This window comes from Loxodonta africana, chromosome 15 (genome assembly GCF_030014295.1).
Source record: "Loxodonta africana isolate mLoxAfr1 chromosome 15, mLoxAfr1.hap2, whole genome shotgun sequence".
Classification (NCBI taxonomy): Eukaryota; Metazoa; Chordata; class Mammalia; order Proboscidea; family Elephantidae; genus Loxodonta; species Loxodonta africana.
This window is the reverse complement of record NC_087356.1, coordinates 28,090,753-28,115,051: the sequence shown is the minus strand read 5'-3', so window position 1 is coordinate 28,115,051 and position 24,299 is coordinate 28,090,753. Positions and strand designations below refer to the sequence as shown.

Sequence of the window (24,299 nt, the reverse complement as noted above, 5' to 3'; positions counted from 1 at the left end):
CCTCCCTCCCACCTGCCCTGGGTAACCACTAATAAAATTAGGTCTGTGTACACTCCCCTGATCTAGATATTTCATATAAGTGGAATCATACGATATTTGTCCTCTTGTGCCTGACTTATTTCACTCAGAATGACATTTTCAAAGTTCATTCATGTGGTATCACGTATCAGGACTTCATTTCTCTTTGTGACTGAGTAATATGCGTTGTGTAAATGGTTTAGTGCTCAACTGCTAGCCTAAAGGTTCACGGTTTGAACCCACCCAGAGGTGCCTCAGAAGATAGGCCTGGCGATCTGTTTCTGAAGGGCCACAGCCAGAAGAGAGAAGCTGTAGACATGGTGGATTGCGGCCTAGCAGGTGAGACTCAGCGGAGGACCAACCTGAGGAAGTCGGTGACTGTGGTGCTGGGGCTTGATGAAAGCAAGCTCTGGAGCCACCAGCTCCCCGGCTAGCAGGTGCAGCTGGCTGTTTTTGTTTCTCTGGAGTCACCTTCGTTGGCATGCAGAGTATTTGAGGGTCAGCCTGAGCACTGTAGCATGACGCTGGGAAGGCTGAGGGCCTTCAGCTGGCTTCCTGACCTTTGCCAGGGTTAAGCATTCAGCTGCTAACCAAAAGGTTGGCATTTTGAATCCACCAGCCACTTGCTGGAAACCCTATGGGGCAGTTCTACCCTGTCTGATAGGGTTGCTATGAGTCAGAATTGACTTGATGGCAGTGGGCCCCTGTGGCCCTGAGTGGGAAATGGGGAGCAGTGCCTGCTGTCTGCTCTGCCACCTTAGCCTGGGGCCGACAGTGTGGTGGGAGGGGGAGACCTGCTCTTCTGCCCCACTTGTTCCCTCCCTACTCCAGAACAGGTGCTCTTAGCCCTTTCTGTGCCATAGACCCCTTGGGTATCTGTGAAGCCAATGGGCTCCTCAGAGTAAGGTTTTTAAACATATAGGTTACAAAAGACACTGATGATATTGAAATAAAGTTATCAACATATGAAAACATTTGATCAGGTAATATATATATGCCTTATTAATGCATTAAACAGTATAATCTAGTGGTGATCTAAGGTCTCTGGGTGGTGCAGATGGTTTGCTCTCAGCTGTTAATCAAAAGGTTGGCAGTTCGAATCCACCCAGTGGTGCCTTGAGAGAAAGGCCTGGCAATCTACTTCTGTGAAGATTACAGCTGAGAAAACCCTATGAAGCACAGTTCTACTCTGTAACATGTGAGGTTGCCATGAGTCGGAATTGACTCGATGGCAACGGGCTAGTGGTGGTCTAACCAATTTCAAAGTAGCTATGAACAGAATTTTGTGACATCTGCAACAGCTGAAATATGATGTGAAAATATCAGATTTTTCTTGGTACATATATTTGTAATTGAAGAAAATGCTAAATTTCAGTTTGAGATTAGTAAAAATAAAGACAGAATTTTCCTCCCATCTAACGCAGATTCCTCTGCTCTAGAGAAATAAGGGGAGTGACTTTGGATTCCACAACTGGCAGGGAAAGGGGGCTTCTGGGCCTGGGGAGGGTACATGTTGTACTTGCAGAAGGGATGCTGTCTAGTGCATGATGAAAGTCACAGGCTCTGAAGCCAGGGAGCCTGAGTTCAAATCCTGGCTCTCCTAACCAAAAACCCTGTTGCCATTGAGTAGATTCCAACTCATAGTTACCCTATAGGACAGGGTAGAACTACCCCATAGGATTTCCAAGGAGCAGCTGGTAGATTCAAACTGCTGACCTTTTGGTTATCAGCTGAGCTTTTAACCACTGTACCACCAGGGCTCTCCTGGTTACTAAAAATAAGTTTGTGAATTAACCCTTTGTAAACTTCTCTGCTTTGCACCTCCATGTCTGCATCTGCAAAACACTGAGAGCTGATGCTTGTGTGGTGTTTCCTGGGCCAGGTCCTTTGCTGAGTGCCCCACACATGTCCCGCTTAGTGCTCACAGGGGTCTTGTGAAGTGAGGGATTTCTGTTACCCTCGTTTCATAGATGGATGAGGAAACCGAGGCATAGAGAGCTTAGGTACTTGCCCAAGGTCACACAGCTAGTAAGTGGACAGGCGGGGACTTAAACCCAGGCAGCCTGGCTCCAAGGTGCACATTTTAACCACTCGACATACTTACTCTCAGGGACTACCCCCCATACCAACCTCACAGGGTTGTTGGGAGAATTAAGTAAGATGTAATTTGGTGTTGTGGAGTGTTTTTTTTTTTTTTAAAAAAACTGCTGCTGTCAAGTTGATTCCTACTCATAGCAACCCTATAGGGCAGAGTAGAACTGCCCCACAGTTTCCAAAGAGTAGTTAGTGGATTTGAACTGGCGACCTTTTGGTTAGAAGCTGAGTCCTTAACCACTGTGGCACCAGGGCTCTGTGAGGTATTTAGTAAGAAAAGGGTGGTTGTAGTTATCAGTGGTAGTACGATTAGTGGCTTTGAAGGCCTGCCATGGGCTAGAGAGTCGGATGATCTCCTGACCTCCTCCAGGCAGGAGACTGGGCACTTCCCGGATCTGGTTGGGCGTCTTCTCCCTCAGGGAAGTTAATGAGAGTCTTAGCTTAGAGATGGGGCCTGAGGAAGATCCTGATGGTTAAAGAAAGTCCCTTTTTGGAACTCTCTCCTTTAAGCCTGACACTGTGGCCTCTACCATCAGGAGGATGGTGAGCAGGGGAGGAGCCTCTTGGCTCTTTGGCAGCTCCTGGCCTAATAGGTGAGACCTGTGGGTTTGTAACGGTAGAAACATCCATAGAGCAGTTGTGGATGGGGAAAAACCAAGTGCCTAAGTTAATTTCTAGATTAATTTGTTAGTTCATTGGACAAATATTTGTGTGCCTGCTATTTTAAGTGCTGGGGATGCAGAGATGGACAGAAAAGTTCTTGCTTATAGAGTAGGGGAGGCCTTGTATACATGTATCATTTTGCTGTGTGGGAGACGTGTGTGTGTGTGTACACACATATATACACACATACACATTGTGTGCACACACGTGCATGCACACACAGTGTCAGGTTGTGTCGTCTGATGAAGAGTTAAAACAGAGTAAGGGGCAGTTGTAGTTGGGGACAAGAAACCTGACTTGAGTGAGTGAGTGAGTGAACCAGGGTTTGAAAATCTAGGCCTGTGTCTCAGGCAGAAGGAACAGCAAGTACAGTGGCCTCGAAGTAGGAACAAGCCTGGTGAGTTGAGGGACCCTAGGAAGGCCTGTGTGGCTTGAGGAAAATAAGATGCAGAGAGCTGTAGGAGCCAAGACCTGACAGATGGGTCCTTCCTCTGTGTGTGTGTGTGCGCGTGTGTGTGCGTGTGTGTGTGTGTGCGTGTGTGTGTAATAAGCAGGGAATTTCAGTAGTTCAGCAGGGAGATAGATGATGGGGGACTGGGCTGCAGGAGTTGAAATTCTGGGTAGATCTAACAGTTCCAAGTTTGAATGTGGGTGTGAGGAAAGGAAAAAGGTGGTTCCTGGGTTTGGGATCTGAAAAAATAATGGGCAGGAGCTTAGGAAGGGGCACCATTATTTTGATCATAAGCTGAATTTTGGACTGTTAAGAATTGGGGATGGGGTTAAAGGGGGTCCCCTGGGAGGCAGGTGTGTCAGGCCCCCACCCCCGGCCCCAGTCTCTGACAGTCACCCTGGGACGTGCATGACCATGGTTGATGTCTGCCCCAGGCTGGGTCTCCAGAGTGTTGGGCTTTTCCAGTTGTGCTGGGGGACAGCTGTTAGCCCAGCTGTGTTTCCTCATAAATGAGTGGTGAGCTGGGTTGGGGGATTCTGAGGGTGCCCCTAGAAGGAATAACTTGGGTCATAATGTTAGTAACAGGTGAGGGAACTAGCCCTCCTACCCCTTCCATCCCACCTTTGTCCTCTGCTTCTGGGGGCGGCGGGGAGTGGCAGACAGGGGAGGAGACTGAGAGCTGAGTCCCAAGTCTGCACTGGGCCTGCTGAACTTTGTCAGGTGGAGCTTGGAGGCAGGTATTGCGGCTGAGCCGGGGGCTCTTTAAGAGCTTTCCTGTGGCTCACCCTCCCAGCAGTTCTGGACCCTGATGGCTGTAGAAGGCTGGGCTGCTCTCTGACAAGGTTTTAATAGGCTGGGGATAGGACAAAACCTAACGGTTCTCTCAGGGCTCCATCTCCTAGGATTGTGCTAGCTCTTCGAAAGGGGTTCTGGTCTTCACACCCCATGTCTGTGGCTCTGTGACGTGTGTCTTTGTCTTTTCCAGCCCCTCACCTCTCAGGGTATTTGCATTCCGCTGTCTGAGAGATGCTAAACCTTAAAGGCTAGGGACATGGGCTTGGACTCCATCACTTACCAGCCATGTGATGTTAGGCAAGTTACAAAACTTCTCTGCCAGTTAATTTTCTCATCTGCAAAATGGGCATAATGATCAGTCTCAGGACTGTGTAGGTAGTAGAGGTGCAGAGCCTGGCCCCCACAGCCAGAGCTCAGTAAGGTTCGCTCTGGCCCGGCGGTGGCACGGGCATGCCCTGGGAGTGGGTTGGACATGTAGACCCTCAGGTCCGTCTACACTTACCCTGCATCGGAACCTGCATGTTAACAAGACCTGGGTGCACCTTTTGCACTCTGCAGTTTGAGAAGCGCTGATATGCGTCTCTCCTGAAGAGCAGTGTCCACGTGCACAGCCAAAAAAAAAAAAAAAAAGGTGTGAGGAATTTTCTCCTCTGCTCCTTTCCTGATGGGGCCTGACAGTTCTTGGCTGCAGAGGCACCTGGGGCAAGTTCCAGATGATTATCATTTTAATCAAAACCCCAGTCTCCTGAACACATGCTGCCTGGGCCTTGAGTTCAGGTGCCCCAGACGTGGGAGAGTCAAGGTGGGATGGGTGCAGGTGGAACAGTTTAGTACCTGAGTAAAAGATGTGCTTTCAAGTCGATTCTGACTCAGCGACCCTACAGGACAGAGTAGAACTGCCCCATAGGGTTTCCAAGGCTGTAATCTTTATGGAAGCGGACTGCCACAGCTTTCTCCCACACAGTGGCTGTTGTGTTTGAACCACCGGCCTTTTGGTTAAAGCCTAACACCTAATCATTATGCCCCCAGCGCTCCTTGAAAGATGTGCAGGTTGGTGATTTACATGTTGTGCCGAAGAGGAATCCAGGCTTCGAGGACTGGGTGGGTGTCTGGATATTTGTCTCGGGGCAAATATCACTGTCATTCTTCTTGTCTCAGTGAGAATGCTGTTTCGGAAACGGCTTCAGGAAAAGGAGGCCTGGTTCATTTTAGCACTATTTATTAATAGAAAATGCTTAATAATGCCTGCTCCTCCACTGCCAATGTGTTCTTCTGGTAAGAATGTAGGAATAGCCTCCTCCTCCTGGCAGGGGGAGGGGTGGTGGGTAGAGTCCCTGGGTGGTGCAAATGGTTAACAGGCTCGTTTGGAGGTTTGAGTCTACCCAGAGGCAAGTCAGAAGAAAGGTCTGGTAATCTGAAAAACTAGTCATTAAAAACCCTGTGGAGTCCCTGGGTGGTGCACTTGAATATTAGCTGAAAGGTTGGTGGTTCAAACCCACCCAGAGGTGCCTTGGAAGAAAGGCCTGGCAATCTGCTTTTGAAAAGTCACAGCCTTAAAAACCCTATGGAGCACAGTTCTAGTCTGCACACAAGGGGTTGCTGTGAGTCAGAATCGACTCAATGGCAACTGGTTCGAGGAAGGGGTGAACATTCCTTGGGTCACTTCTCTCAGAAGAAGCAGGTCCTTGGGACTCCGGAAGGCAAGCTTAAGCGGGGCAGGAGAGACGCAGGCTTCTCCCTGGGTGCCACTTGAGTTTCGCTGAGCCTGAGTGCAGGTGAGGGGAAGACTGGTCTGTGATGCATGAGGTCGTGTAGAGCAGGCAGGAACAATTCTGCTGTTGAATGCAACAATGTATATAAGGAGTTACACACCCTGACCCAGTGGGATTTAGTCCAGCTACGCAAAGCTGGTCCACCAGTCACAATTAGTTAATGTAACTCATCACATCAACAGGCTAAAAAAGAAATATATGACCCTATCAATAGATGCAGAAGAAGCATTTGACAGAATCCAACACCTATTCATGAAAAAAATTCTCAGCAAGCTAGGAATAGAGGGGGATTGTCTCAACTTGGAAAAGAACGTGTACAAAAAACCTACAGTTGACATCATACTTAATAGTGAGAAATTAGGTGCTTTTCCCCTAAGACTGGGAACAAGACAAGGATATCCCCTCTCACCACTCTCAGCGAGACAAGGATGTCTCCTCTATTCAACATCATACTGAATTCCTAACTAGTGCAATTAGACAAGAAAAGGAAATAAAAGGTATACACACTGGGGAGGAAGAAATAAAACTGTCCTTGTTTACAGATGGCGTGATTGTCTATGTAGAAAACCCCAAAGAATCAATGGAAAACAAAACAACCTAAAACTAATGATTACAGCAAGGGAGTAGAATACAAGGTTAATATACAGAAGTTAATTGTTTTCCTGTATATGAGGGACAATTCTACTGTGGTTTCCACGTGTGGGCTGGGTGAATTCAGTCACACAGGAGGGGGTTTTTCCCCCTCCCACTAAAAAGTAAAGATTCCCAGGCCTGGATCTTCTAATTCAGTAGGTTTTGGATGGTGTCTTGTAATCAGTCTATAAAAGAAGAAAATTCTGCACTGATGCAATCCAGGTTTGGGTGCCGCAGCTGTAGCGCTCTGAAGTAGAAAAATCTGTTTTGTGAGCCTAGATGCAGCTTGCGGCCTTGATCATCTCCAGACTAATTTTGGCTGATTCTCAGTCATGTCTGGGCAGTGACATGTCAGGCCTCAGGTTGGACCTCAGAGTTCCTAGGACTTCAGTTGAGGGAGCGAGAGAAGGCGAGAGAGCGTATGCCTAAGCGAGCTACCGACTGACATCCAGCGAGAGAGACAGAAATTCCAAAACCGGAGGTCAGGGCAGGGAGGCCTGGGAATTGGAGGTCACTATGAGTTTTTTTTGTTTTGTTTTGTTGAACTGGACTCCATGGCAGTGGGCTTTTTTGGTTTTATTTGTTAAAGGAGCCGGCAGATTCCCCTGAAGGCAGGCATGGTACTCAGAGTTAGAGATTCTAGAACAAGACAACTCCTGGCAGCTCACCATCCTCGTGGGGAGTGACACACGGCTCCGCATTGACCAGATTTTGCATGTGTTACCCTCTTAGCATCTCCGGGGGCGCGCCGTTAGCCCCACTCGATGGCCTACTAGACAAAGGCTTGGGGAGGTCACCTGCCAAGGTCACACGCTACATGCGCCCATCCACCCTGCCCTGCTGCCCCGGCTGTCCAGGCTAAGAGCAGAAGTGAAGGGGTGGGCAGAGCTGCAGGGAAACGGGAGCGAGAGCATGGGAGTGATTGCCGAGGGGTCTTCATGTGTTATTTCTTTACTTTGGAGCTGTGTGTCCTAGGGGATACTCAGTAACTATCTTCAAGGAGTACAGTCCAGCTGGGGAGACAGTGGACACCCAGGAAATGACAGTACCAGGTGGTTATGAAACACAGTGTCACCAGACCTGGGTAGCATGAGTTGGGTTCAGAGTGTGTATGCTTGATCAGAAAGGGAGGAATTGGACTGGGCCGGTTGGTGGCTACAGAGAGAACTTGTTAGAGGAAGTGGCACAAATGCCAGGGACCCACAGCTTATAGGGATGAGATGCTCAGAGCCTGTTTGTTCTCGAGCGTGCTGTGTGTGGGCTCTGTATGCAGAAAGCCCTCATCTGTTCCATTGTGGGGTCTTCAGGCCCAGTTGGTGGTGATCATGGCATCCAAGCTTCCCATGGACTGCGTGCTGCACAGCCTGGCAGGTCTGGGGGCTGCTTGGGGGGTGTCTAGACCAGGCAGGAGGGAGCAGGAGCAGTGGGCGGTTGGGGGGGTGGTAGGGAGGGGTGTGATCTTGCCATCTCAGCCTGTGTGTGTCACACACTGTGGAGGAAGGTCTGCTCTGGGATAGTCCTCGGGGCACCTGAGGTGCCTGGCAGGTCCGGTTCACTCCTGCCCTGCACTGTTGGCAGAGGGGGGTGGGGTGAGTGAGCAGAGAGATAAGTGGGTGATGGCAGCGGGGAGTCCAGAGGTAGGCCCCAGCCATTCTTAGCCTCACTCTGTTCTGGATTGGGGGCATATCAGAAAACATTGAGGGAAGCTGTTTCTTTTCCCTTCTGGTCACCCTGAAAAGCAGATCCAGAGAGAAACTCAAATCCCCTGGGGAAGAGCAGAAGGGGAAGTGACCCAATGGGTGAGGAGCTAGGGGGAGTTGGGAGCGAAGATCCCTGCCTCACCCTGGGCTAGTGATGCCCCCCCACTTCATCTGACAGGTGGAAGGAGAGAGGACCACCATTCTGTGGTGAAGAAACCAAGGAGCCAAGGTAGAAGTGGGAGCCTTCCTTTGTCTCTTTTGCTGTTCCAGCACTAACACCTGCTCCTTGTATAAAGTTCAGACAGGACAAACACAGACGATGTAGGAAGAGCCTCACACCCAGAGATAACCACTGCTGCTGCTGCGGTGTGTGCAATGTGGCCAGCTGGGGTGAGGGCCCCTGACCTTTGTGCCCAGCAGAGGATGTCTGTGGTTGCTGATTCCGGCCACTCAGCTAAGGCTGGGTTGTTTTGGGGCTGAAGCCCATAAGCTTCTCTTCTGCCCCACCTCTCAGGATCTCCCTGTGCTAAATGGGGCCTAGTCCAGGTTGGGGAAAGTGGCTAGGATTTGGGCTTTAAAGAGTTAAAGGGTCAGACCCAAGGCAGACTTCGGGTTGAGAAAGTAAAGGGTTGTGGGGATGTTGATGCTAGCTGGATGGTCTTACTATTAAATTTCTCCTCTTGTCCCACAAACACCCTCATACACACAGTCCCTTCAGTCTGTCTCTTGCTAGGCTCTGTTCCCCTCATCTACTCCCCCTCTCCTCTGCTTCACTTTCCCTCCTGCCCCTGCTTCTTAGGAGAGTGTGGATGTGGGTACGTACATCCTGAGCATGGCCCTTCGCCCTCTCCGCTTGTACCACTGTCAGTCCTGACCTGACGTTTGGAGGGTGGGGTCTCGCAGGTTTGGGAGCGACAACTAATAGCTGGCTCACTCCTCTGCTCAGGCCATCGAGCGGGTCCCCAAGGAAGGGGCGGGCGCATAGCCCAGGAGGAAGTACGCAAGGGTTTAGTTATGATAGACTCTCCCAAAGGGATGCAACTGGAGTTGCCCCAGGAAAGTCCTTTTTTTTGGAACGACCCTCTTTTCAAAACAAGCCCTTGTAATGACTCAGTTCCGGACATTTGGATGTGCAGGGACTCGTCATACAGAGAATCCGCTACTCCCAACCCCCATATGTTCACTGGAGGCTCAGGGAGCTGGTGTGTGCAGTAGGTGGATCCCAGGTGGGAGATGACCACATAGCAGTGCATGTATACATGCATCTGCATGTATATGCATGTTATGTGTGTGGGGTGCACTTGTGTGCACACCACAGGGCTGGGAGCCCTCCCATGACCAATCTGACCATTTCTACCAGGCAGAGAGGGAAAATCTCATTCCTCAATTTCTAGCTCTCCAGCAGAGACCTGAAGAGCAGACCTGCCCAACATCGGGGACCTTTCCATCTGGGTTCTCAGGAAGTCTGCTCTCTCAGTCTTTTCTACAGGATGGGTTGGCCTCCCTGGCCTGGTGCAGAATGGAAGAAGAGCAGAGAGATGGGGAAAACAACAGCAAGAACAAAAAACTTGTAGGGCAAGAGGAGTTGAGAGGGCTTGGGGGAATATAAGACCAGGACAGAAAATGTGGGTTTGAGCCCTGCCGGTGATTAACTTCCCTCTGTGGCTTTGGGCATATGACTTATGCTTATTGAACTTCCTCCTCTGCCTGTGGTAGCACCTCTGTGAGGGCCAGGGCAGTGGTGTTGCTCAGGTATTTGCCAGTCATACACATTAGCTTTAAGCTTGAGACTTAAAAACAAAAGCCATCACCTCCCCAGCCTCTGTCCTGCTTCTTGGGCAGCCACTCCCAACTCACTGAGCTATTCCTTTCAGTATTTACTCCGTACTTCCAAATAATAAGCCATTATTTCCTTTTTAAAAAATTGTAGTAAAATATATACTACAAAAAATTTGCCATTTTAATTATTTTTAAGTATACAATTCAGTGACATTAATTACATTCACCTTGTTGTACAACCATCGCCACTATTCATCTACTCTAGTATCTACTTCGAAATGTTTTTCATCACCCTAAACAGAAACTTAGCACCCCTGAAGCAATATACCCCATCTCCCCCTCCCCTCCACCTCTGGTGACCAGTGATAAACTTTTGTCTCTATGCATTTGGGTGTTCTAGGTATTTCATGTCAGTGGGATCATGGAGTATTTGTTCTTTCGTATGTGACTTATTTCACTCAGCATAATGTTGTCAAGGTTTATTCATGTCACAGCATGTATCAGAACTTCATTTCTTTTTATGGCTGAATAGTATTCCATTGTATGGATGGACTACATTTTGTTTATCTGTTCATCTGTTCATGGACACTTGAGTTGTTTCCACCTTTTGGCTGTTGTGAACAGTGCTGCAGTGAACATTGGTGTGGAAGTATGTGTTTGAGTCTCTGCATTCATTTCTTTTGGGTGTATACCTAGAAGTGGAATTAGTGGGTCATACTGTAATTCTCTATTTAAGTGTATGAGGAATGGCCGAATTGTTTTCCACAACAGTTGCACCATTTTACGTTCCCTCCATTAATGCAGCAAGGTTCCAGTGTCTTCGCATCTTCCACAGTAGCCATCTTAGTGGATGCGAAGTGTCACCTTATTGTGGTTTTGATTTATATCGCTCTAATGACTTTTCATGTGCTTATTGTCTGTAAAGTGGTGCGAACTGTTAACATGGCTAACGCGCTCACTAAAGTTAAAGCTCTTGAGGTTTGAGTCCACCCAGAGGTGCTTCAGAAGAAAGCCCTGGCGACCTACAGAAAAAGCAGCATTGAAAACCCTGTGGAGCGCAGCTCTAGTCTCGCAGACACGGGGTGAGAACCCCGTGGAGCGCAGCTCTAGTCTCGCAGACACGGGGTGAGAACCCCGTGGAGCGCAGCTCTAGTCTCGCAGACACGGGGTGAGAACCCCGTGGAGCGCAGCTCTAGTCTCGCAGACACGGGGTGAGAACCCCGTGGAGCGCAGCTCTAGTCTCACAGACACGGGGTCATCGCGAGTCAGAATCAGCCCCACAGCAACTAGTTTATTGGTCTTGGCCCTTTGTGTATCTTCCATTGTAGGAAAGTTTATTCAAGTCCTTTTCCCATTTTTAAATTGAATTGTTTGCCTTTTTGTCATTGAACTGTAAGAGTAAGCCATTATTTCTTATGCGTGGCTTACAGAGATGATATGTATTTCTTAATATATCAAATTTGGAATTTATCTCTTGACTTATAGAAGATGAAGAATTACCTCTTACACAGTCTTTCTGCTTCTCCTTCTTCTATCTTCCCAATTAAGTTATAATTTCAGGCTAAGTGGATTTTCATCCTATGTATGTAAATATTGGTCATTGCTAAACCTAATAGTATACTGGAATTGTTTTCTTTCCTATACAATTTTTGTTTGTTTCTCCTAGAGATAATAGTTGCCTCGTTTTTGTACCTGCTCAGTTTTATTTGTACTCCTCTCTAGATCTTTCTATATTCCCCAGAAGACTTTCAAGGTTATTTTCCTCAAGGTCAAAATACATCAATAATTTATCAATTTTATTTGTTTCTGAAAACTTTCTCCTAGGGCCCTTATTATCCTGCACCCAGTGGTATTGCAGAGCTGTTATCTGGGGAATTCCCTTGCGCCTGGCTTCCTGTGGCCAGTTTTTCTCAGTCTTGGCTACTCTTTTTAGTAGAGCATAGCTTTTAGTAACCTCTGAGGAAAGATACATGAAAGATAATTTTTTGAGAGTGTACGTGTCTGAAAATGCCTTCATCCTTGATTGACTAGGTCTAGAATTCTAGGTTGGAAAGTTTTCCCTCCACATGGTGCCCAGTGTTGCTAATGAAGATTCCAATACTTTTCTTATTTCTGACTGTGAAAAAGACTATGAAACTCTTTTTCCTCTCTGGAAGCATTTAGAGTCTCCTCGTTACCACTGGATGGAAAACACTGGAATCAAATTGACTACATCTGCGGAAAAAGATGATGGAAAAGCTCAATGTCATCAGTCAGAACAAGGTCAAAGGCCAACTGCAGAACAGACCATCAATTGTTCATATGCAATTTTAGGTTGAAGCTGAAGAAAATTAAAACAAGTCCACAAGAACCAAAATACAACCTTGAGTATATCCCACCTGAATTTAGAGACCATTTCAAGAATAGATCGGATGAGTTGCACAGTAATGACCAAAGACCAGACAAGTTGTGGGATGACATCAAGGACATCATCCACGAAGAAAGCAGAAGTTCACTAAAAAGGCAGAAAAGAAAGAAAAGACCAAAATGGATGTCAGAAGAGACTCTGAAACTCGTTCTTGAATGTAGAGTAGCTAAAAGGAACCAAATAAAATGATGATGGGAAAGAGCTGAACAGAAGATTTCAAAGGGCAGCTTGAGAAGATGAAGTAAAGTATTATAATGAAATGTACAAAGACCTGGAGTTAGAAAACCAAAGAGAAGAACAGCTTGGCATTTCTCAAGCTGAAAGAACTGAAGAAAAAAATTCAAGCCTTGAGTTGCAATTTTGAAGAATTCTATGGGCAAAATATTGAAAGATGCAGGAAGTATCAAAAGAAGATGGAGGGAATACACGGGATCACTGTACCAAAAAGATTTGGTCGACGTTCAGCCATTTCAGGAGGTATCATATGATCAAGAACCAATGCTGTTGAAGGAGGAAGTCCAAGCTACACTGAAGGCATTGGCAAAAAACAAGGCTCTAGGAATTGACAGAATACCAATTAAGATGTTTCAACAAATGGATGCAATGCTGGAAGTGCTTGCTCTTCTTTGCCAAAAAATTTGGAAGACAGCTACCTGGCCAACTGACTGGAAGAGATCCTTATTTGTGCCCATTTCAAAGAGAGGTGATTCAACAGAATGTGGAAATGATTGAACAGTATCACTAATATCACATGCAAGTAAAATTTTACTCAAGATAATTAAAAAATGGTTGCAGCAGTACATTGACAGGGAACTCCCATAAATTCAAGCTGAATTCAGAAGAAGACATCCATCACACATTGGATTGTGTCCCCTAAAGATATGTGTATCAATTTGGCTAGGACATGATTCACGGTATTGTGTGATTAGCCACCATTTTGTCATCCTGGGCGGTTTTCCTAGTTTTGTAAATCCTGTCTCTGTGATGTTAATGAGATGGAATTAATGACAGTCATTTTAATAAGGCGGGACTCAATCTACAAGATTAGATTGTATCTTAAGCCAATCTCTTTTGAAATATAAAAGAGAGAAATGACCAGGGAAACACAGGGACTTCATACCACCAAGAAAGTAGTGCCAGGAGCAGAGCTCATGCTTTAGACCCGAGGTTCCTGCATGGAGAAGCTCCTAGACCAAGGGAAGACTGATGACAAGGACCTTTCCCTGGAGCTGGTGCCCTGAATTTGGACTTCTAGCTTACTAGACTGTGAGAGAATAAATTTCTCTTTGTTAAAGCCATTCACTTACGGTATTTCTGTTATAGCAGCACTAGATGACTAAGGCAATGTGGAATGAGGAGTATCATTGCTGACGTCAGATGGATCTTGGCTGAAAGCAGAGAATACCACAAAGATGTTTACCTGTGTTTTATTAACTATGCAAAGGCATTTGACTGTGTGGATCATAACAAATTATGGGTAACATTTTAAAGAACGGGAATTCCAGAACACTTAATTGTGCTCGTGAGAAACCTGTACATAGACCAAGAGGCAGTCATCCAGACAAAACAAGGGGATACTAGGTGGTTTAAAATCAGGAAAGGTGTGAGTCAGGGTTGTATCCTTTCACTATACTTATTCAATCTGTATGCTGAGCACATACTCCGAGAAGCCGGATTATGTCAAAAAGAATGTAGCATCTGGATTGGTAGAAGAGCATAGCTTCTAGTAACAACCTGTGATGTGCAGATGATACAACCTTGCTTGCTGAAAACAAAGAGGACTTGAAACACGTACTGATAAAGATCAAAGACTACAGCTTTCAGTATGGATAACACCTCAACATAAAGAAAACAAAAATCCTCACAACTGGACCAGTAAAAAGCATTATGATAAACAGAAAATATTGAAGTTGTCAAGGATTTTGTTTTACTCGGATGCACAATCAATGCCCATGGAAGCAGCAGTCAAGAAATCAAACGACGTATTGCATTGGGAAAATCTGCTGCGAAAGACCTCTTTAAGGTGTTGAAAAGAAAAAATGTCATTTTGAGGACTAGAGTGCACCTGACCTAAGCCATAGTCTTTTTCACTCGCCTCTTGCCTCATATGCAGGAAAGCTGGACAATGGATAAGGAAGCTGAAGAATTGTCACTTTTGAATTTTGGTGTTGCAAAGAATATTGAATATACTATAGATTGCCAGAAGAATGAACAAATCTGTTTTGGAAGACATACAGCCAGAATCCCCCACGTGTCTGTCAGTTTGTCTTACTGTGGGAGCTTGCATGTTGCTGTGATGCTGGAAGCTATGCCACTGGTATTTGGATACCAGCAGGGTCACCCATGGAGGACAGGTTTCAGCTGAGCTTCCAGACCAAGACAGACTAGGAAGGACCCAGCAGTCTTACTTCTGAAAAGCATTAGCCAGTGAAAACCTCATGAATAGCAGCAGAACATTGCTTGATATAGTGCTGGAAGATGAGCCCCCCAGGTTGGAAGGCACTCAAAAGATGACTGGGGAAGAGCTGCCTCCTCAAAGTAGAGCCAACCTTAATGACTTGGATGGAGTAAAGCTTTTGGGACCTTCACGTGCTGATGTGGCGTAACTCAAAATGAGAAGAAACAGCTGCAAACATCCATTAATAGTCAGAACCTGGATGTACAAAGTATGAATCTAGGAAAACTGGAAATCGTCAAAAATGAAATGGAATGCGTAAACATCGATATCCTAGGCATTAGTGAGCTGAAGGGGACGGGTATTGGCCATTTTGAATTCGGACAATCATATAGTCTACTATGCTGGGAATGACAACTTGAAGAGGAATGGTGTTGCTTTCATCATCAAAAAGAACGTTTCAAGATCTATCCTGAAGTACAACACTGTCAGTGATAGGATAATATCCATACACCTACAACGAAGACCAGTTACTGTGACTAAACCCACCCAACCCACTGCCGTTGAGTTGATTCCGACTCATAGCCGTCCTATAGAACAGAGTAGAACTGCCCCATAGAGTTTCCAAGGAGCGCCTGGTGGACTTGAACTGCCAACCTCTTGGTTAGCAGCTGTAGCACTTGACCACTACGCCCGCCACCAGGGTTTCCTTAATATGACTATTAGGAAAATTTACGCACCAACCACTAGGGCCAAAGATGAAGAAACAGAAGATTTTTATCAGCTGCTGTAGTCTAAAATTGATCGAACATGCAATCAAGATGCATTGATAATTACTGGTGATTGGAATGCGAAAGTTGGAAACAAAGAAGAAGGATCAGTAGTTGGAAAATATGGCCTTGGCGATAGAAACAATGCTGGAGACTGAATGATAGAATTTTGCAAGACCAACGACTTCTCATTGCAAATACCTTCTTTCACCAACGTAAACAGCGACTATACACATGGACCTCGCCAGGTGGAACACACAGAAATCAAATTGACTACATCTGTGGAAAGAGACGCTGGAAAAGCTCAGTATCATCAGTCAGAACAAGGCCAGGGGCCAAATGTGGAACAGACCATCAATTGCTCCTATGCAAGTTCAAGCTGAAACTGAAGAAAATCAGAGCAAGCCCACGAGAGCCAAAATATGACCTTGAGTATATAAAAAAAAAATCCCACCTGAATTTAGAGACCATCTGAAGAATAGATTTGACGCATTGAACACTAGTGACCGAAGACTAGATGAGTTGTGGAATGACATCGAGGACATCATCCATGAGGAAAGCAAGGGGTCATTGAAAAGACAGGAAAGAAAGAAAAGACCAAGATGGATGTCGGAGGAAACTTGCTCTCAAAAGTTGAGGAGCTAAAGCAAAAGGAAGAATTGATGAAGTAAAAGAGCTAAACAGAAGATTTCAAAGGGCGTCTCGAGAAGAGAAAGTAAAGTGTTATAATGACATGTGCAAAGAGCTGGAGATGGAAAACCAAAAGGGAAGAACACACTCGGCATTTCTCAAGCTGAAAGAACTGAAGAAAAAATTCAAGCCCCGAGTTGCAATAGTGAAGGATTCTATGGGGAAAACATTAAACAACGCAGGAAGCATCAAGAGAAGATGGAAGGAATACACAGGGTCATTATACCAAAAAGAATTAGTCGATGTTCAACCATTTCAAGAGGTTGCATATGATCAGGAACCGATGGTACTGAAGGAAGAAGTTCAAGCTGCTCTGAAGGCATTGGCGAAAAACAAGACTCCAGGAATTGATGGAATATCAACTGAGATGTTTCAACAAGCAGATGCAGCGCTGGAGGTGCTCACTCGCCTATGCCAGGAAATATGGAAGACAGCTTCCTGGCCAACTGACTGGAAAAGATCCATATTTATGCCTGTTCCTAAGAAAAGTGATCCAACCAAATGTGGAAATTATAGAACAATATCATTAATACCACATGCAAGCAAAATTTTGCTGAAGATCATTCAAAAACGGCTGCAGCAGTATATCGACAGGGAACTGCCAGAAATTCAGGCTGGTTTCAGAAGAGGACGTGGAACCAGGGATATCATTGCTGATGTCAGATGGATCCTGGCTGAAAGCAGAGAATACCAGAAGGATGTTTACCTGTGTTTTTTTGACTATGCAAAGGCATTCGACTGTGTGGATCATAACAAATTATGGATAACTTTGCAAAGAATGGGAATTCCAGAACACTTAGTTGTGCTCATGAGGAATCTTTACATAGATCAAGAGGCAGTTGTTCGGACGGAACAAGGGGATGCTGATTGGTTTAAAGTCAGGAAAGGTGTGCGTCAGGGTTGTATCCTTTCACCATACCTATTCAATCTGTATGCTGAGCAAATAATCCAAGAAGCTGGATTATATGAAGAAGAACGGGGCATCAGGATTGGAGGGAGACTCATTAACAACCTGCGTTATGCAGATAACACAACCTTGCTTGCTGAAAGTGAAGCGAACTTGAAGTACTTACTAATGAAGATCAAAGACCACAGCCTTCAGTATGGATTGAACCTCAACATAAAGAAAACAAAAATCCTAACAACTGGACCAATGAGCAACATCATGATAAACAAAGAAAAGATTGAAGTTGTCAAGGATTTCATTTTACTTGGATCCACAATCGACAGCCACAGAAGCAGCAGTCAAGAAATCAAAAGACACATTGCATCGGGTAAATCTGCTGCAAAGGACCTCTTTAAAGTGTTGAAAAGCAAAGATGTCACCTTGAAGACTAAGGTGCTCCTGATCCAAGCCATGGTATTTTCAATCGCATCATATGTTTGTGAAAGCTGGACAATGAATAAGGAAGACCAAAGAAGAATTGATGCCTTTGAGTTGTGGTGTTGGCGAAGAATATTGAATATACCATGGAGTGCCAAAAGAACAAACAAATCTGTCTTGGAAGAAGTACGGCCAGAATGCTCCTTAGAGGCAAGGATGGTCAGACTGCATCTTACATACTTTGGACATGTTGTCAGGAGGGATCAGTCCCTGGAGAAAGACATCATGCTTGGTAGGGTACATGGTCAGCCGAAAAGAGGAAGACCCTCAATGAGGTGGATTGACACAGTGGCTGCAACAATGAGCTCAAGCATAACAGCGATTGTAAGGAAGGCTCAGGACCAGGCAGTGTTTCGTTCTGTGTTCATAGGGCCGCTATGAGTCGGAACTGACTTGACGGCACCTAACAACAACGACAACACAGCCAGAATGCTCCTTAGAAGCAAGAATGGGGAGACTTCGTCTCACGTACTTTGGGCATATTATCAGGAAGGACCAGTCCCTGAAGAAAGGCATCATGTTTGGTAAGGCAGAGGGTCAGCAAAAAAGAGGACGACCTTTAAGGAGTTGGATTGACACAGTGGCTGCAACAATGGGCCAAATATAGAAATAAATGTGAGGATGGCCCAGGATCAGGCAGTGTCTCTTTCTGTGTACGTAGGGTTGCTGTGAGTTGAAACTGACTTGATGACACCGAACAACAACAACAGCTTTATCCTTGGTGCTCTGAAACCTCACAGTGATATCTCAACATGGGTCTTTCTTCATTCATTGTGCTGGATACTTGTGGCCCCCTTTGTGCTGGTGCTGATGTCCTTCAGTTTAGGAAAACTTTGTTGTATTATTTCTTTCATAGTTTCTTCCTTTCCATGTTCCTTTCTCTTTTTTTGACTCTCCCATTATTCGACTCTCCAGTTATTTGATTGATGAACCTCTTGGATTGACCTCTAATCCCCTCTTCTTCTACTTTCCTGGAAATTTCCTCCACTTTATCTTCTAATACTTCCTTTGAATGTTTTATTTCAGCCCTTGTATGCCAGGGAGGTTATGTGTTCTCGGTGCTGGTATGAAAGACGGTTGACTTTCAGTTATTTGTCTGTGCTCAGCCCTGACCCTGATCTCATCATTCAGGCTTGGTGTCCTAAGTGCAGTGCCTTTTTGGTTCATTTTCTCTGGGGGAAGCTCTTTCTTCACATCTGTAGCAGATGGGGAAGGATATGGCCTGGCTGAACAGAGCGGGAGGGTGTCTCACTGCCCCACGGACGAATGCTGTTTGATGTGGCTCTCCGGTCTGAATCAGATTAGTCAGCCTGTCTCAGGCCTTCTGGGCATCTGAATAGAGTTGGGGAGGGGATTTGGGAAGCAGAGGAAGGAAGAGCTCCTCCTGACTCTCCTCCTTACTGCAAACCCACGTGCACAGCCCCTCCTGTGAAGGGTATACTGCACCCACCCTGTGCTGTGGACAGTCCCATCACACTGTGTGTTAGAGACTCGTTCCTTGTGTTGCTCTCGGAAACGTGTAGTGGGAAGAACCTGGGCTTTGGAGTAAAGAAAACCTGACTGTATATCCTCACTTCCTTTTACTGATTGCTTGTTCTTGGATGAATTATTTTATCTCTGAGCCTCAACTTTCTAATCTGTCAAATAGGGATAGTGTCTCTTGCCTCATAGGCTTGTTGTGAAACACAGGTGGAATTGAGTTAAGAACCATTGCACTGGTTGTAACACAAAGCAAATGCTCAGCAAATGTGAGTGCTCTTCTCTCTCCCCTGTTCAAGGTCTCTTTAGGCTGCTCTTGTTGGCTACTCCATCCTGCAGAGGTGTTCCTGGCAGGGCTTGGGGTGAGTCAGTATGTGGGTGAGGGGTGTGTGTGTGCTGGTGCACTAGGGTTCCTGGCCCTGGGCCTTGGGTGAGCTGTTCTTTTTTGGGCTCATTTGTGGCTCCAAGCAGAGCTTTGGCTGGGAGTGGCCAGAGATGACGTAAATAGGGAAAAATGTGGGTAGGTCTGTCTGCACCGGGGTCCTGGAGATCTGGGGGTCTCTCCCAGGGCCAGCCTTGTCCCCCTGGGCCTCAGAGTTTCAGGGTGTGTGTGTGGGGGAGAGAGGGGCAGAAGGGGAGGTCTCTAGGCTCCAGGGGAATGTTGCTGACCACTGTACTCCCTGCTGGGTGTGTGTGAGTCTCACCCAGAGCTTCACCTACTCAGGATGTGGCTCCTCCATCATGGAAAAGTTTCGGATAATTTCTCAGCTATATCTGTGGCCTGTGGGCCAGGGTCTGTGTATCAGAGCAGGGACGTATGGGGAGAGGCTCTCAGTGGCCTCCAAAGCAAGGAGGTGCTCCGTGACCCTGAACCTGTGACCAGAGCTCTGCCTGCCCCCCTTGTTCTCACAGGTGGTACAAACTGCACTCCAAGCCCGGCAAGAAGGAGAAAGAACGTGGGGAGATCCAAGTTACCATCCAGTTCACGCGCAACAACCTGAGTGCCAGCATGTTTGACCTGTCCATGAAGGATAAGCCGCGGTCCCCCTTCAGCAAGATCAAGGACAAGATGAAGGGCAAGAAGAAGTTTGACCTGGAATCCGCCTCCGCTATCCTCCCAAGCAGTGCCCTGGAGGATCCTGAGCTGGGCAGCCTGGGCAAAATGGGCAAAGCCAAGGGCTTCTTCCTCCGAAACAAGCTGCGCAAGTCATCCCTGACCCAATCCAACACTTCTCTGGGCTCGGATAGCACCCTGTCCTCTGCCAGCGGGAGCCTGGCCTACCAGGGGCCTGGTGCTGAACTCCTCACCCGCTCACCCAGCCGTACCAGCTGGCTGTCCACCGAAGGGGGTGAGCAAGGGGCTGGGCCCCCAGGAGGGCAGAGGAGGGCTGGCCGTGGGATGGCCTGAGGTGTGGACACGGGGCTCCCGTTCCTGTGGGCTAACTCCATCTGTTTGCTTTTCAGGCAGGGACTCTGCACAGTCCCCCAAGTTGTTCACCCACAAAAGGACCTACAGCGACGAGGCCAGCCAGGTGCGAGCAGCTCCTCCCCGAGCCCTCCTTGACCTTCAGGGCCACCTTGACACTGCTTCCCGCTCTTCCCTCTGTATCAATGGGAGCCACATTTACAACGAGGAGCCCCCGGAACCCCTGCGGCACCGCAGCTCCATCTCGGGCCCCTTCCCACCCTCTAGCTCCCTGCACAATGTCTCCTTCCGGCCCTCTGAGGAGGGGCCTCGGTCGGTAGATGACTCCTGGGGCAGGGGCAGCCGCAGCACCAGTGGCTCAGAGGCAATGCTTGGACAGGAGGAGCCAAGCACACAGTCCAAAGTGCTGGCCATCGGGGCTGGCCACTCTGGCGAGGAGGAGGGGGCCCAGCTTTCAGAGGGGAAGCCAGTCCAGGTCACCACACCCATGGTGGCCTCCTCTGAGGCCTTGGCAGAGAAGGAGGGAGTCCGGAAGGAGGAGCGGAAGCCCCGGATGGGCCTCTTCCACCATCACCACCCAGGCCTGAGCCGAAGCGAGTTGGGGCGACGTAGCTCACTGGGAGAGAAGGGCAGTCCCACTCTGGGGGCCTCCCTACACCACTCTTCCAGCGGGGAGGAAAAGGCCAAGAGTAGCTGGTTTGGCTTGAGAGAGGCCAAGGAGGCAACTCAGAAACCCAGGTACGTTCTTGGCAAGACCACCTTCCTCTTTGGGGAGGATGCCTGGGTGTTTGCAGCCATTGGCCTGGACCCTGGGGCAGGGAAGACAGCACAGATACTGCCCTTGGGCAGGCTGCTGGAGCTCTGGCTTTGCATGATTAAATGGGTACCCTGTCCTAAGCCCAGGCTTGTTCTCTGCACATGGACACAGGTGAGTTGCCAGGGCCCAGTGCTCTGAGGGTCATGGGTTGAGGGGCAATGCGCTCTGCCGCGTGGGTTGGCACACCTACCCCCTGAGGAGGGGGAGGTACAGGGGAAGCAGAGAGAGGCCATTTGAATGGATTATTTCCTGGCCTCCACTTCTTGCCCTCTGGCCTCAAGGTAAGGTAACCTCAGCAGATAGAGAGGAGGGGTTTGGGGACTGTACCCTCAGACTTCTCTGAAAATAGACTACTCCCCGCTCCCCACAGCTGCTCCAGCTGGCTTGTGGTCTCTTCCCTGTGAGAGATGGGAATCAAGTGATTGATGCTTGTTATGGATTGAATTGTGTCCCCCCCCAAAATATGCGTTGTAAGTCCTTCACCTTTGTGCCTGTGGTTATGATCCCATTTGGTCATGGGCTGTCTTTGTTATACATTAATGAGGCAGGATTTAGTGTAGGGTGTATTTTGAGCCAGTCACTTTTGAGATATAAAAGAGGTTAAACACAAGCTAGCAAGGAGAGGTGGGGGAAGAGAGATGCCAAGCCAAATGGAGGTCGCCCCAGAGCAGAAACTCAAAGAGACAACCTTCCTCCACAGCCAACAGAGAGTGAAAGCCTTCCCCTAGAGCCTGTCCCCTGAATTCAGACTTCTAGACTCTTAAACTGAGAAAATAAATTTCTGTTTGGTAAAGCTACCCATTTGTAGTATTTCTGTTATATTTTTTTTTTAGATAACTAAGACAGTACCCTACCCTTTTCTCCCAAGACATTCACCTCCGGTGACTCCTCTGGCCTGGCAAGAGGCTATGGGCAGCTCCTCTGAAATCTATAATCTACACACTGTCCTTGGAGACCTTTGGGGCTTTGGCCCTTTCTGATGTCTCTTGGTTTTGGGATATGGCACTGCTGAAGTACTAATGGCTGGTCTGTCTGGAATGTGCTGAGTCCCACCTAGGGGGGATCTCAAGAGTCCTTGAGCCCAGGCCCTGACAGATCCTCTGGCCTCCACCCTGGCTTCTTTGCCTCTTCCTAACTCTGAGCTAGGAGAGGCTGCTGTGCTATCTGGTGGGGGCCCAGGGCAGGGCCAGGAGAGGCTGCAGTGTTACCTGGCATGGCCCAGGGTGGGCCCAGGGTAGGCCACAGTAGCATGTGTCTTTCTTCCAAGGGCCTGGGAGCAACCCGGACAGTGTCTTCGGCAACCCCAGCCAGTGTGGTGGGGACAGCTGTATTTGTTCTCTCAGCAGGCCCACCCCTCCCATCTCCATGGGTATATGGGCAGGAGGTGGAATGGGAAGGCTGGGCACAGTGATGAGGGGTGGAGAGAAAGGGGGCAGAGGGAAGACCCCTAAACCTAGTCCCCAGTAGAGGGGAAAGGAATCCTGAAGTCCTGGCTTTTCTCTTTCTTTTTGAAATTTTGAGTCTGCCAAGAGGAGTGAAGAGAGAAGTAAAGGGCCTTTCTAGGGCTGGGCTCTCCCTCACTGGCTGGCAGCCCATGTCAGAGCCTCATAGATGAGGGGACTGGGATGGGTCAGTCTCTGGGTATATCCCCTTTTGCTCCCCTGCCTAGTATAGCAGCTTCTGTCCCTACTGCCCAGTCCCCACTCACCAAAGCCCAGGGGGAACTGCTAGGCGTCTGTGGCCTGCAGGAGACTAGGAGGAAGGAGACAGGCCTTTCTGGAGGTCCAGACTGAGCCTGGTGGCCCTGGGACAACTCTGAGAGATGTTTGGAGGGAGGTGGCTGGAGAGCCTGGACAGGGATGTTTTTGGGAGGATCTGGGTCAGAAGGGCCACAGGCTCTGGGCTCAGTGCTGCTGTCGGTGGGGTGTCTCTGGGCCTTTTCCAAGGCAGGGCAGATGCTGGGGTACATCTTTGTGTGAGGTCATTTGTAAGTGAGAACCCAGACTTTGAGCTTAGACACCTGGAGGCTGTGATGTTGTGTGATGGAGTTGTGGCTGCCCCTGGGATACTTAGTCTCCGTTTCCCTATGTCTCCTAACATCCCTTCAGAGTCAAGAGAGTTTGGATCATTGATGGGCACAGAGAAGCTGAGGTTTCTGTCCTGCTTACACTTGAATTCTGAGCCTTGTCCTCAGCAGGTTGGAGGGTACTCAGGCATTCCTGCCTTCCCTGGTGCCCACTTGTAGGCGGCGGCTGCACTGTGGGCTCTGGGGCTGCATGTATCCAGGCAGGGCTGGGAGAGGCTGTTCTTTGGGTAAAGTAGCCTGGCCTGGACAGACAGAAACATGGACATTGAGCCCTTCAATATCACCCTGACCCTGTGTGCCCTGGAGGTAGGGGGGAACACTGGCCGGAAGGAAGGACTGCTGGGGCTCACCCAGAGGGCTTGCTGAGGGCTTTTGAGTTAGAATGAGGTGAGCTAGCTCATGGCAGGAAGTTGTAGGTTAGACAGCAGAACTGGAGTGACTGAAGGTAGCTGCAGAATCCCTTGCTATGACATGGGGAGTCTCTCCACAGGTCAGAGATTAGGGGTGCCTCTGCCCTGGGGCTGCGATGGAGAGTGCCAGTGTTCACACTAGGAAGGGCAGCAGCGCCCTCTAGTGCTCCCACGTGGCACTGATGCCCCACAGAGAGGTAGGACACAGCCTGTGTTGAAAGTGTTGGAAAAAACCTTAGTCCGACCGATAGGACAGAGTAGAACTGCCCTAAAGGGTTTCCAAGGCTGTGAATCTTTACAGAAGCAGTCTGTCACATCTTTCTCCTGCGGTGTGGCTGGTGGGTTTGAACCACCAACCTTTCTGTTAGCAACCAAGCACTTTAACCACTGCATCACCAGAGCTCCTCAAGTTGAGTATAGTGTCCAGAAAAACGGCAGCTGTTGCTGGGGAATGCAGTGGCTGGAAGAGAAGGCTCGAGAGTGTGAAGGGCCAAGAAGGTGGCCTTCCTTTACCTCCTGAACTGTCCCTC

At 48.0% G+C, this 24,299-nt stretch overlaps 1 protein-coding gene across 3 annotated transcripts in view; it reads left to right on the top strand.

Moving 5' to 3' along the window:
* Nucleotides 1-24,299, top strand: part of RAB11FIP5 (RAB11 family interacting protein 5) — a 51,413-nt gene that overhangs the window by 14,770 nt on the left and 12,344 nt on the right. For all 3 annotated transcript variants that reach the window (XM_064268725.1, XM_064268724.1, XM_003413678.3), the window contains exons 2-3: nucleotides 19,943-20,379; nucleotides 20,495-21,194. In XM_064268725.1, the coding sequence (XP_064124795.1) occupies nucleotides 19,943-20,379; nucleotides 20,495-21,194 (1,137 nt within the window). The remainder of the gene's footprint in view (nucleotides 1-19,942; nucleotides 20,380-20,494; nucleotides 21,195-24,299) is intronic.